The sequence below is a fragment of the Nelumbo nucifera genome, chromosome 1, assembly GCF_055504915.1.
Source record: "Nelumbo nucifera cultivar China Antique chromosome 1, China Antique-T2T, whole genome shotgun sequence".
Lineage (NCBI taxonomy): Eukaryota > Viridiplantae > Streptophyta > Magnoliopsida > Proteales > Nelumbonaceae > Nelumbo > Nelumbo nucifera.
This window is the reverse complement of record NC_142649.1, coordinates 7,185,856-7,199,267: the sequence shown is the minus strand read 5'-3', so window position 1 is coordinate 7,199,267 and position 13,412 is coordinate 7,185,856. Positions and strand designations below refer to the sequence as shown.

The window sequence follows — 13,412 nt, the reverse complement described above, 5'->3', positions numbered from 1 at the left end:
AAAGGAGTATAAATATAAATATATACAAAATAATACAAATACAAGGTTTTCACTCTATATATTTGTATTTATACTCCTTTCAAACTCAGCCTCATGTTTGATTGTAATGTGAATTTATTTATATTAGTGCAAAACAATGATTTGGGTGTAAATTATTCATGGTAGTGCAGTATGGGCAGCCCACCCTGGCACGGCCCGATTTATACCTTTACCTAAATCAAAGATTTATATATTTCTACCAGAAACAAAAAGTATTAAAGGAATTTCACAAAATTTGCCTCAGCCTTCAGTTTCTCTCGTTTTCTGTCAAACCAAACATAGCTTTATTGACCTGTAAAACCAGTTAATTCCTTTGATTCTCTCAGTCTCTCATTTCCTTCATGCAATACCCAAACAGAGCCTAAGCTCTACAATTTGTCTACGCCTACCAGCGTACCTCAACATGGAAAATTTTTACATCAACAGTTCCCCTTTTGAATCCTTTTCGAACGGCCACGGCTTGACAAACGCGAAAAGGCAAAATGGGCGACTCTCCTCCATTAATGTTCACAATGTCAAGTTCACACACCTAACTACAGAGATCAAGACGAGACGAGAAAAGGTGGGTTAAGTTGACCAGAAATTCTCTCCCTTTTCTTGGTTCGGAGGTTTTGGTCGAGACTTTCTAGTTGTTTTGGTTTGAGGTGGGTTAAGTAAGCTTACTCCTTTCTTGGAGACAGAGGCATTATATAAATGAGGCTTTCTGTATGGATTCAACATTACTGGTTTGTTAAGAAGAATTCAAGAGAAACGATTACATGGAGATTATTTGAGATCTTAGAGTTCTTTTTTCTGGGTGTTTGTGAACAGGGTTTGAGCAAAGTAGCTGATATTCTTGATTTTAGGTCTGATTCTTTGACAATTTGGGATTTTTAAGAGGACTTCCCATTCTCTTCTGTTAGGACTTCTGGGTTTGTAGACTTGTTTAAGTCTCCAGAAGTTGAGAACTTAAGGCTTTAGCGAGCTGGGATTTCATGAATTTCAAGAACTGGAGAGACTTGTACTCGAGTTTATGAAATAGGTGTTGTATGATTTGGTGACATTTAAGATCTAAGTGGTTTATATTGGAAGCTCTGAAGGTTTTGTAGCTTCTGCTAGTTTCAAATTTTCAATTCATAATAAAGCTAGGGAGTGAGAAAAAGTGAGTTTGAATTCGAATCTGTGAAGGTTGATTTAGGTTCTGAAAATTGGTGCAAATGCTTCTGTAGTGTAAATATTGGTAATCAGAGGCTTTCTCTTTGAGGTATTGATCAGATTTCAAGAAATTTGTTAATCTCTGGTAAGCCTCTATATGAATTGTTTTCTTCTTCTGTTGGCCTCTGTGTTTTGAAGTTTATTTAAACTAGCTTGAGTTGGCACTTGGCAGTTCTATTCATTTGATTTAGTCTTCTTCTCTGCAATACCTTAGGGGTTAAGGTTAAAGGATATGTTTGGTTTGATAGAAAATAAGAGAGAAATAGAAAGTTCAAGGAAAGTTTTTAACAAATTCTGTGAAATTCCTTAAGAACTTTCTGTTTCTTATTTTCTATCCAACCAAACATAGCTTAATGATATGATGGATCTCTCTCTCTCTCTTGGTTTTGTTAATTGTGTTATGGGTTAGGTATAAAGGCAAAACTGGGGTATTTTTTTGCTAATAACATTTGGACTTCTTCATTTGACAGGTTAGGAAGATGGAATACAGAGTAGTTGCATATTTGTCAATGGCAATTCTAACATCAAGTTTTGCAGAAATTACGGATTATGCCACTGGAGAACCCCCTAGACAACATTACGTGGCAGGAGTAACAGGGGCATCGTTTTCTACTTCTGAACCAGGTAAGTCTACAAGATTAGTTCAATGTTTAAGTCTTGTCAGAATCGGTTCAAACCAGAATGTTGGACCGGATTATTGGGCCAGAAACCGCTGGTTCTTAGCAATATTGATAATCGAAATTTACCCTAAAATCTAAACATGTGTGTTAGTAGGCCTTATAATATTTAGTATTTTAAGTTTTTCAATATAAAAAATAACTTTAATGTTATTCGAATGGGTTGCAGAAGTACAAGTCAAACCGGTTAGCTCGACTTGAGTCTTGAGCCAACCCAACTTTTTTAGATTGGATTTAGACTAATCCGGACCAAGGTGCACTCATAATGGGTTGGGAGGGCTGGCCTGATTGTAACTTAGGCTAGTTCTATTGGGTTTGATGGGCCTGCTTAGCTAAGAGAGCAATTAGAGTTTGGCCCTTGGGCTTTGAATTGTGGACAGAACTTATTTGGACTATAGTGATAACTGAATCGGGTTTTGCATTATACTGGAGTGACCGGGGATTGAGTAGGGGTGCAACGTTGGGTGGGCTGGGCCGGGTTTAAGTTCAACCCAGCCCCAACTTAAAAATTGGGCACAAGGCCCAAGTCTGAGGTCAAGTCAAAATTGTTGAAATTAAATTCAGCCCTCACTGAAATTTGATGCATTTGGGTTGAGTTTGGGCCGTGATGAGGCTTGGATTTGTCAATTAGCCACATTAAAATTATTGTAAATATATTTATATATGCATGTATGTAAATATGTATGCATGTGAATGTGTCTATATATACATGCATACGGTATATAGCCAAGGATCGAAAATACAAGCCCAATCCATATAAATTGTGGGCCAGGTCGATCTAGGCTTGAATTGTGCCCGCTTAAGTTGCAGCCCTAGTTTTGATCTTTTGAATTGTGGAAATAACTGAAGTTCATCAACAAGTTTGCTTAATTATTTATGTGCTGATGCTTCTAGGCAGGAAGTTGGTTGAAAGTGAGAACATGCCAGATTCCATGAGACAAACAGGCGATGATACAGTAAGGGCGGATCCACTGGATCATTTCAAGAAATACAGAGGAGGTTATGACATTACAAACAAGCATTACTGGAGCGTAAGATTTCCCCCCACCATCTTGTGTTTGATCCATACAGAGAAGTCGGTAAATGAACATTTCCGTGTCTAATTTGATCGAACCCTTTATATTATACCCAGATCCGACCCAGTTCCGAGCTACCAAGTACCAAACTAGAGTTACTCACATTTGGGTCATCGGAATAATAGGGGTCTAAATGGGTACCCAATAACCCGGAAGGCCGAACCTCAACTATTAGGGTCTGGAACCACAAACTATAGATCAAATCATAGTTAGGTCCGATTCAGTTCCCTTAGAGTTAAGACCCATTAGGAATCAGGCTCAACTCTAGGCCCAGGTAATCGAAACCCGATAAGCATATATACAAGCATATAAATAATGAAATATATAGAAATTCAAGCGAGTCCAAAATTTTGGCCTTGTATATATGAAACAAAGTTTAGATTTTATTTTATCAAAGTACATCCTAAAATATAGTGGGTCGGGTCTGGAAACCGGACAAGACAAAAGGTCTGGTTCTGGCTTCTGGGTAAATAAAATGGACCAGACACAGAGTCCCGTACTTGACCCTTGATATCCTTAATCAGGACAAAGCCAGCTTGAACCCCATTTCAGGCTGATTTCAGTTCTCCAATGTGAATCGTTTTTCTTTACTGTTCCAAAAACAAAACAAATTTGAAAACTATCTGGTTCTTAAAACAGAAACACAGAAAACTTGGTTATATGTGTGTTTTTCGCTTCTAAAAACCGAAACAAAGATGTGTTCTTCAATGTCTGGTTATTTGATATCATGTTCCGTAAATTATATAATTTCTACGTTATAAAATTTGTTTTTGTTTTAAAAACCATTATTTTAATGGTTCCAATTGTTTTTTGAAACAACCAACTTATTTATGCCTTGTAAAACAAAAATAAAGTTCAAAGAATGTGTTTTTGCTTTTCCGCTGATGTGGAGATTTCATAAACAAATGAAAAAGAAAGCATTTATTTTGTAGAACACCCCATTAATCGATAATCCTACTAGATACTAAACTAAAATAAGCTGTGCCTACATGAAGATACAGTTCTTTAGCATCTAAGACTCTTTGGGATATTCGTATTTGCATTCTTTCCAAACTGAGCCTAAAATACTATCATCATCATCTGATATTTGGTTATCTTAAAAGGGGAAATTAACAGAAGAAAAAACTGACTTCAACTTTGTTCTCCATGTGCTCTTCTCTAGTCAACTATATTTACAGGCAAATATGGATATGCTATTGGTGTAGTATGGCTTTTCTGCGGCATGATTTATGGTGGGCATCTACTTGCAACCAATCTATGTTGCACAGACAAGAAGAGAAAGCTAACGAGAAGACAAACCTGCACTAAGCGGAGTTATCCCTGGCCTATTCTTGTGGGGACTATCTTCACATTTCTAGCCATGTGAGCCCCTTACAGTCTACTCAGTAATAACAATGGCTAGAGTGAACTCACCATCATTCCTTTTATGAACTTATGGTGATGAAATGTATTGACAATTGCATTGCACAATGTGCAACCCCTGGTTCTGCAGAGCTGCATCCGGAATTGTTCTTGGTGGGACCTCAAAATTCCACTCCAGGGCGAAAACAGTGATGAACATTATCATGGATACAGCAGACGACGCATCAAAGACCATATACAACACAACAGGAGCAATGAAGGACATTAGAGACAACTTAGAAACCTCTGAAGAAGGTGGAGAGGCTTCTGGATTCCTTAACTCTACATCTCAGAGGCTTGACTATGAAGCTGCAGACATAGAGAGGCAGGCTAGAAAAAACAGACACTTGATAGACAGGGGTCTAAACATAGTGTAATTTTCCTTCCTCCTTCCTATAATCCTTACAAGCCCATAAGCTCAATCAGGGCTTACCTTTCACAGTGCTTACAATTACCATACTTAAGATGTTTCTGTTTGCAGGTATGTAACAACAACGGTAGCTATTTCAATAACCCTGATTGCTGTCATTGCACTGTCAGGTAACTACTTTACAATAAAGTTTGAGTCGGTTTACCTGAATTTCAGGCTTGATCAATTCAAACCTGAGTCATTTTGAAATTTATTCTATTGCAGTATCCGGATTTCTGAAGTTTCGCCATTCATTTCACCTGTAAGTAGATCTCAACCCACCCATTTGAATGCCAATGTTCTCAGAAGAAAGAAATAATAACATGTAGTAGTATAATACTAGCACTAATAATATATAATTGACATCAAATAATGAGATGAATTTGACTTAAATGCTACAGTAGGACCTATTGAATGATGGTTCAAAAATCCTCTTCATATTCCCCTCATACAAAGACAGGTTCCCCCATTGTGATGTTCCACTAATTTTGTGTCTTTATACACATTCAGTATTTTTTAAGTTTGATTCTGTGCTTCAAAGAATGAATCAAATCTCTTGGGAACTTAACACACGAGTAAATTTGGAAGTGTCATAAGGAAATCCTTTTCTGTTTCAGGATTATTATAGCATGCTGGATATTAACAGTCCTGTGTTTGTTGGCCTTTGGGATGTATTTCTTTCTAGAAAGGTAAATCCACTTTCTCTTATTCCATAGTTTCACATATTTTCAAGAATTCTTTACCTCCTAGAATGTACAGAAAGAAAGAAAATTATCAAACTTAAGAAAACAATGACAGATCTCAGAAAGGAAATTACTGAATGGCAGGTTCACAGGAGACACATGTACTGCTCTTGAAGATTTCCAACAAGACCCAAGCAATAGCAGCTTGAGCTCAATCCTCCCATGTGATGAACTACTTTCAGCAAAATCAGTCTTATCTGATGTCAGTGAAGGAATCTATGATCTTGTGAATCAGGTAAGAGAAATTGGTTTCAAGTTGGGCCTCTTCATTTATTCTGGTAGCCTTTTGTGCAATCTTTCCAAGTACATGCTAATAATTTTGAAATTAAAACCATGTCTTCAAGTAACAAAAGCCTTAGAAAAAAAAACATGAATGGGGTATTTTTGATAAAGAGAAAAATAGAAAGCGGAGGTAAGGATTATTATATCATCTATCATTAATATAATAAACTCCCAGGGTGAAAAATTCATTGAGTGTTTCTGGATACAAAACAAGGGTTAAATGTCAGTTTTAATGTATAACTCGGAAAAACTAACCAAAAGAAGTTGCTAGCAGTGCATAGAAATGTAGTCCTTGACATGCGGTTCTTTAATTTCTATGAGGAATGCCTTCTATTTACTTTGGATAGCTTACTTCTTGCCAATTCAATGTAAAACCATAGGATTTTAAGATAATGAAAGGCTCTTGTAGGAAAGAAAAGGGAAACATTGGGTTGGAAATCCCCTAAACTTGAAAAACTTAAAAGAAAAATTGTCCCTCTTATGATTGAGATATGGTTGTTATTAGTTATGATGAGCCTAGGGGAGACATATGACGAATAAAGATGGACTCATGGGTTGTGTAGAGGCAGAAAAAGAAGAAAAAATAAATAAGAATTGAGGTATGGTTGTTATTAGTTATGAAGAGCCTGTGGGAGACATATGAAGAATAAAGATGGACTCATGGGTAACGTAGAGGCAGAAAAAGAAGGGAAAAAGAAATAATTAAAAAACCTTTGAGATAAACTACAATGTTCTTTTCCCATGTGTACTTTCTAGTTATAATATGGAGATACCATAAGTTCTTTGGTTCAAAGAAGTTAAAAATTGGTCACCCCAGATAATGAGGCATACAATGTAACGTAAAAGATTGACACTTGGGCGGTTGGGCCTTAAGGTGCTTTTGAACTGGCTTGCCTTGTGAACCTCTCACTTGAGGTTTAAACCTTCTAAAACATTGTCTACTAGCAATACAGGTACAAGTGCACATAGAGAGTTTCACTAGGTTGGAAGAAGTAAAGATAATTCCATGCCTTACCTTGTGATGCATCCCCCCGCCCAAACAAACACACACACACACACACACAAACCAACCAAAAGAGAACTAAAGAAATGTACTGTTTTTCAAAGTCAAGAGAAAAAGGTAGAAAGATTCCCATAGATTGGAGGGAGATAAGCATGCAATAGGATAGAACTTTGACAAATAATTGCTCAAACTTTATTTATTTTAGAGTCTGCATGCATGAGATCCCCTAGCTATCCAGTTCTTTCATGGAAGTACTTCTCTTTCCAATATGGGAATTCCATGGATTTCTACACACATTTATCACCTAGCTTCTTGTTTTTTTACTGAACTTTTCAATGCAACAATTACAGGTGAATGCAAACATATCAGAACTGAAGACATCGACTTTTCCAAATCTTGCTTATGTTTGCAATCCTTTCTCAGCACCACCAGACTACAATTACCAACCAGAAAATTGTCCTCCTGATACAATCCAAATAGGAGACATTCCCCAGGTAAGCATAAGTGGTACCAAGAAATCTAGACACCAAAAAGAAGTCTATGTGCACTTAATGGGCATTTGGGTCATATAGATGGAAGTTGATACCCACTATCTTGTGAATCCCAAAAGGGACACCTCCTGGACTGAATAGGTTCAATGCAAAAATCTTAAACATCTTACTGATAAAAAAAAAAAAAATCTTAAACATCTTATGTATTATTTTATTTTAGATGTAACAGTAAAAAGTGTTTGTGGAAAATCCAGAAAAGTTCAAGAATCAGGTGGTTAGGATCATCTAACCATGCCACCTATTCCATCTAGGAGATCACTTTGGAGGTTCAAGGTAGCCCCCAGCCATTCACACACCAGTTGAGTAGCTTGGGTATTCAGAACCTCTAGGTAAAAAGACACATCAATGTGCACATAGGCACTAAGCTACCAAAATCCACTGATATGTTATTTTTCCTTTTATCTTATACCTTGTCTTTTTGAAGGTTTTGAAGGTATTCACATGTTCTGATGGAAATGCTGAAACCTGTAAAGGAGCAGTCATTTCGGGTACTGATTTTAAAACAGTGGAGGCCTATGCAAGTTCAATTCAAAATCTTCTAAATGCTTTTCCTGGTATGGAAAGTCTAGTCGACTGCAGGGTAGTAAAAGATGCCTTCAGTGAGATCCTTTCCAAACACTGCCAACCAATGAAGAAATATGTTAGGATGGTATGGGTAGCAATGGTTGTTCTCTCAACAATCATGGTGGTGCTGGTTCTGATATGGACAACAAAATCTCATTTTGACAAGCAACATCACTTTTCTGATGGTTCTGTAAAACCCTATTCAACAGCAGCCAATTCGGTGGAAATTGATGCAAATAACATTGATAGTAATCAGCCAGAAACAAAATCAGTGCCATGATTAACATCTGGGCACTCAAGTACAGTGAGTTAAGGAGATACTGATGAAATATCAAGAGATAAACTTGTAATTTATAGAAAAAAAAAGTAGTAAGAAAGGAATGACTGACTGAAGCTAACAAAGTCAAGAATACAGAAGTTAATGATACCTTAGCCGGAGTTGAAGACTTGATCCGAAGGAGAGAGTCTACCAGTCAAGTTATTTTGTAATAAGAAATGACAAATATATATATATATATACATTTCTTGGTGAAATGCAAAGATTATTTTCTTTCTTTCTATCAAGGAAAAAATGGTATGAAAACTCTTGGATTTCACACACTTATCAAACATAATATTGTATCTGGGACATACATAATCTTTGTCAAGTAATTAGCAACATTAATTAAAGAACAGGAATTAGTACAGTTACCATTTGGAAAGTCTTCAGTTAACTTCAAAAACTATGCCACATACATGCACTTAAACCAAGGATTAAAACCTACAAATTTATTGAACCCATCTTAAAAGTCATGGCAAGGCATTATTTGCTCAGAATTGGGTACCTGCAAGTCTGCAACAAAGTATTATATGAGGCAAATTTACAGGACATCCCTTGAAGTGGCCTAAAGTACTGAGCTCAGAGTCCATACACATTTATGTCATACATGCTCATCTCTTCTTTCTTATTGGTCTGGGAAAGGATAATCATTAAACAACAACAGAAAGACAAAACCAACAACTCAATTTAAAACAGCCTAATATACTAGAACCCAGGTGACTCAAGCCTGCACAGCCAGGCTCAGGATTTACTACCTTAAGAAAACTTCTCGCAGTCCTTGTGAATTACAACATGCAACTAATTTGGGTAACCATCAAAACCTACACTAACTTCTATGTGGGCAGAAACATTTCCAAGACTTGTTTGTGTAGCAAAAGGAGTCAGATTCTAAGGATAAGCAGATTTTAGTGTCTTACAAAATCAAAATAGAAAACTTCTGCAGGAAAAGAGGAAGAAGAAGATACAAATACTTGACCAAAACATCACAATCACTTACAAAAATAACCTTCTAGAGGGTGAGGAAAACACAAAGGATTTCACACCAAAGACTTTCAATGTCTTCAACAAAAAATGACACTCAATTGTTTTTTCTCATATCCCATATTGGGGAAAGGAAAAAACTATGCTGCCAGAAAAGATTGGGAATAAGAATGAGGTCCATTGTCAATTTCTTATAACAAAATACAAACCAAATGATTCTATGGAATGTACAGATACATTTCTAAGGTGTCTCTAAGCATACAAACATTGTCCAAAAGATACATTGCCATACCAATAAGAATATGGAGCAGAGAAGAGATCAAATCCAAGCATGTGAAAACAAGCTTCAGTACTGAATTAGCTTCAATCTTGCAATGAACATACAACAAAGTTATTATAACAGTGTCAAGCTACAATAGCAAAAGGGTAGAAACATAGATAGACCAGAGTCACTAAGAATGCATTTTGATCGTTGATTGCACAACAGTAATAAAGACCATTGCTCAATGTTAGTCGTAACTATCTGTGTCTTTGGAGGAATAGACTGGATATAGACCTAATAATATTATATCCAGTCAGGACTCAGGAGTGAATTCCCTACTGGCCCAATAATGTTATAAACTATCCCAACTCTGCCAATCAAAATTGGATCTTTAGTGGGTTAAAACTAACTGAAAAAAGAAAAAAAACAGTACATAACATTTTAAAAAATAATTTAGTTAAAGAAGGAATTCTCTTCTCCCCCCCCCCCCCCCCCTTCCTTCCTACTAGAGATGACAATTTGACCCATTCCCTTTGGGGCTCCGATCTTCCCTGCCCTGGTCAGGATGGGTATTTTGACCACTGAACACTGACCAGTTTTGAGATGGATTTCAGGAAAATCCAAAACTCTGGTGATTAGGGACGGGGTAGGGATGGTATTTGTCCACCTTGATCCCAAACCCGCCCCAACTAAAAGAGTGTGTGTGTGTGTATAACATAATACAATATAGTTCTAGGTGGTTTTAAAAATAACATTTATGTGAGAACGGTCGGGGTTGGGGTGGGGGGGAAAATTCAGGGATCCCTATTTCTGGCAGGGATGGAGATGGGGTTGGGATTTCTAGCTCAGTTGGGATATGGGGCATGGGCAGTTGAGTTTAGGATCTAGAATGGGACATGCAATCTGGCGCCACCCAGTCCCATTGCCATTCCTACTTCCTGCTCTCCCCTCAAAAGGAAGGATAAGGAAAAAGCAAAGAAGAAGAAAAGCAAAACCATGGCTACCACTATGGAACAATGCTTGGGAGAGGAGAGAAATAACTTAACCAAATTCAAAGGCCTGAGGCTTCATTCATTTTTCCTAGAAGAAACTACCATTTGCCATGTGTTTGATTTGAAGGGCAATGTAGGGAAATCAATACAAGCCTTGTACAGGTTTTCCTATCTTTCCATTCCTTTCCCTATCTTTTCTTCAAACCAAATGCAGCCTAAGAGACAAGAGTTATTTGCAATAAGGGCATTTTCGTCCAACCCAAAAGGCCAAAGTGCAACCAATTGTCATCTATATCTATATATTAAAAGGGAATGTACCAACTTGACACTTTCCTGCTTGCTAGTTGTTTTTGGAAGGCACTTATCTTTTTTTTTTTTTTAATTTTTCTAATTTTAAAATTGAACAAAAAACTCAATTGGCCAATCAAATCTTCTCATTAACTTACAATTAACTCTCTCCAATAATTCATGCCAGTAATTCTTTCTACTCTCCATTACTCCATTAAATTGCACAAAATTCAATAATTTTTCTATCTATATATCAATTTAGCTATAATTTTATATACATATTATATTAAATTAAAATATTAATAAAAATTAATTATAATGAAATGGAGATATTCCATGACATATTATTAGGCTAAATAATCTACTTTCATTTCAAATATAATTAATTTTTAAGTTAATTAATCAAGTAATTTGCATTTTACAATAAATATTATTTACCTCACTTAATAGATAAAACCAGTGTTTTAAAAAACTGACTTGGAGGCTGAATAGTTTTTGCCTCTAGGTTATAGGCCAATGGTTCAAATGTCCAGGTTGGACAAGGCAAACCATGATACATCACCCATTATGTATAATATGATATAATATAATTACATTTTGTGTGTGTATATATATTTTAGGTCTAATTTGTATTTTTTATTTTGTATAAATAAAAAAACCAAAAATAAAAATATGAGGCCACAAAATAAGTTTTGTATAGTGGGGTTGCAAATATTGCAAAAAATTACCCAAAATATAAAAAAAGATCACTCCAATCAAACAATTGAGCACAAAGTTAAGTTGTGTAAAAGTTTTCAATATATTGTATATTGTAACCCATGACCTAATGAATAGGTCAAAAGGATCAATAGTTCAACCACCTAGGTTTAATGGGTTTTGACCAAATCAATGGTTTTTGACAAAATAATAGGTTTTAGGAAGCACGAAATTAGAAATAGGATAGAGTGATGATTCAAGTGGTTAAACCATTTAAGTCAACAAGGAGTTGAAAAACATTGAATAAAAAAACATCATAAAAATCACAACCCATTTATATTTCATTTGAAAATAATAAAAATTAATTAACCATAGTAAAAATATTTTTTAAATTACTTAAATAAATAAAATTATTTATTTATTATTGTTAATAATAAAAATATTTTTATTAATATAATAAAAAGTAATAAGATAAATTAAAATCTAATATCCATTTAAAATTCATTAAAATTAATATAAAAAATACAAAATTATCAAACAATGATGATTTTTATAATTAAGCTTAATAATGATTAATAAAAAATTATACATCGTAAATATAGTTTAATTGATCTAACAGTTCTATGAACCCCATTTGTTTTGACCTTAAAAAACTCCCATGTTCTTTTGAAAAAAGGTGCAAATACCTTCCTTCCATTAACATTTGGAATAGAAAATGTTGATGTAATGCATTAGTTTTAAATACCAAATTTACCCTCAACCAACTTCATTTATATGTAAATTTACTAAAACACCTTGAAAAAAAAAAGATTTTCTTACTTTTACTTCACTTTAGCCTTTTTACCTTTGTCAAAGAAGAGTAGAGAGATTCATTCTTTGAAAGTTGTCAAGCAAAATAAATTAAGTGGAGGGTAAAGTTGAAACTTTAGATCGTGTACGGTAACACCTTAACAATGATAAGGGTTTTTTGTTGCTGAAAATCTAACGGAAAGGAAGTATTTGCATTTTATTTCAAAACTATAGGGGTCAAAACACAAGGATGGTTTATAGAATTATTACGACAAGAGGTTTTTTTATAGTTTTACCTAAAAATAGTACAAAAATAATTGTAGAACAATAAAATTTAAAAGTTAATGAAAGAATTAGGGCAAATTTCTTAAACTACCCTTATGGTTTATCTAATTGATTAAATATATCCCTTTAATTATTGTCTAATGCTACCCCTACTGTTTTTGACATTTGACTAACTCTACCCTTACGGTTAACATTATTAATATTTTATCACACGTGACATAATTTTTTTAAAACCTAATTTTACCCTTATTCCCTTTCCCTCTTTCTTCTCCTCCTCCTTCACTATCTTCTTCAAGAGAGCCACCGGCACCTCCTGCCAATCTGCCAATGAAAACCCATAAGCTCCACTCTGTGGTGAAGAAAAAATCCATCTTGATGGCAAAAAGAAGAATCATCCCTCTTCTTATTGGTTCTCTCCGAGCCTCAATCTCACCAGAGACGGCTCCCCTATAGAGGCAGCTCCACTCTATAGGGTTCAAGCATGGATGTGGAAAGGTCGGCGGTGATAAAACAGAGGCGAGAGGGAGAACAACTAAATTGTTTCATCACCAGCAAAACAATGATTTGTGGGTCCTAGGCTAGAATAACAAGAGTCCTAGCTTCCGTTTAACAATCAGAGATGGAATCAACTCTTCGGCGTTCAAACCAGTGGCAGCACATGGCTCTTCGGCGACCGTCCGAGCAACGTTTAAATGTTGACTAATTACCTTTGATAGGGATTTATCTATCATAAGAAATTTGTCACTCTCACTCAAGTATAGTGATCAAATTAATTAGAGGTAATCCAAAAGCAAAATACTTGAATTGGACTTGGATGAACACATTTAATCGGAAACGTCATGGAACTCCTTCAAATTTTCT

At 35.4% G+C, this 13,412-nt stretch overlaps 1 protein-coding gene across 1 annotated transcript; it reads left to right on the top strand.

Moving 5' to 3' along the window:
• The first annotated feature begins 478 nt into the window (after window positions 1-478).
• Window positions 479-8,499, top strand: LOC104587007 (uncharacterized). The gene is made up of 11 exons (XM_010244427.3): window positions 479-601; window positions 1,704-1,857; window positions 2,805-2,941; window positions 4,149-4,348; window positions 4,479-4,760; window positions 4,869-4,927; window positions 5,022-5,058; window positions 5,414-5,485; window positions 5,624-5,774; window positions 7,175-7,318; window positions 7,800-8,499. The coding sequence occupies exons 2-11, from the start codon at window positions 1,713-1,715 to the stop codon at window positions 8,217-8,219; spliced, it is 1,647 nt and encodes a 548-aa protein (XP_010242729.1). The 5' UTR covers window positions 479-601; window positions 1,704-1,712; the 3' UTR covers window positions 8,220-8,499.
• The last annotated feature ends 4,913 nt before the right edge of the window (window positions 8,500-13,412 follow it).

Excerpts from the sequence above, each read along its gene's own strand:
- LOC104587007 (XM_010244427.3), top strand. The coding sequence starts at position 1,713 with ATGGAATACAGAGTAGTTGCATATTTGTCAATGGCAATTCTAACATCA. Across the intron at positions 4,349-4,478 it reads ATCTTCACATTTCTAGCCAT|AGCTGCATCCGGAATTGTTC; the intron begins GTGAGCCCCTTA and ends CTGGTTCTGCAG. Across the intron at positions 5,775-7,174 it reads TCTATGATCTTGTGAATCAG|GTGAATGCAAACATATCAGA; the intron begins GTAAGAGAAATT and ends CAACAATTACAG.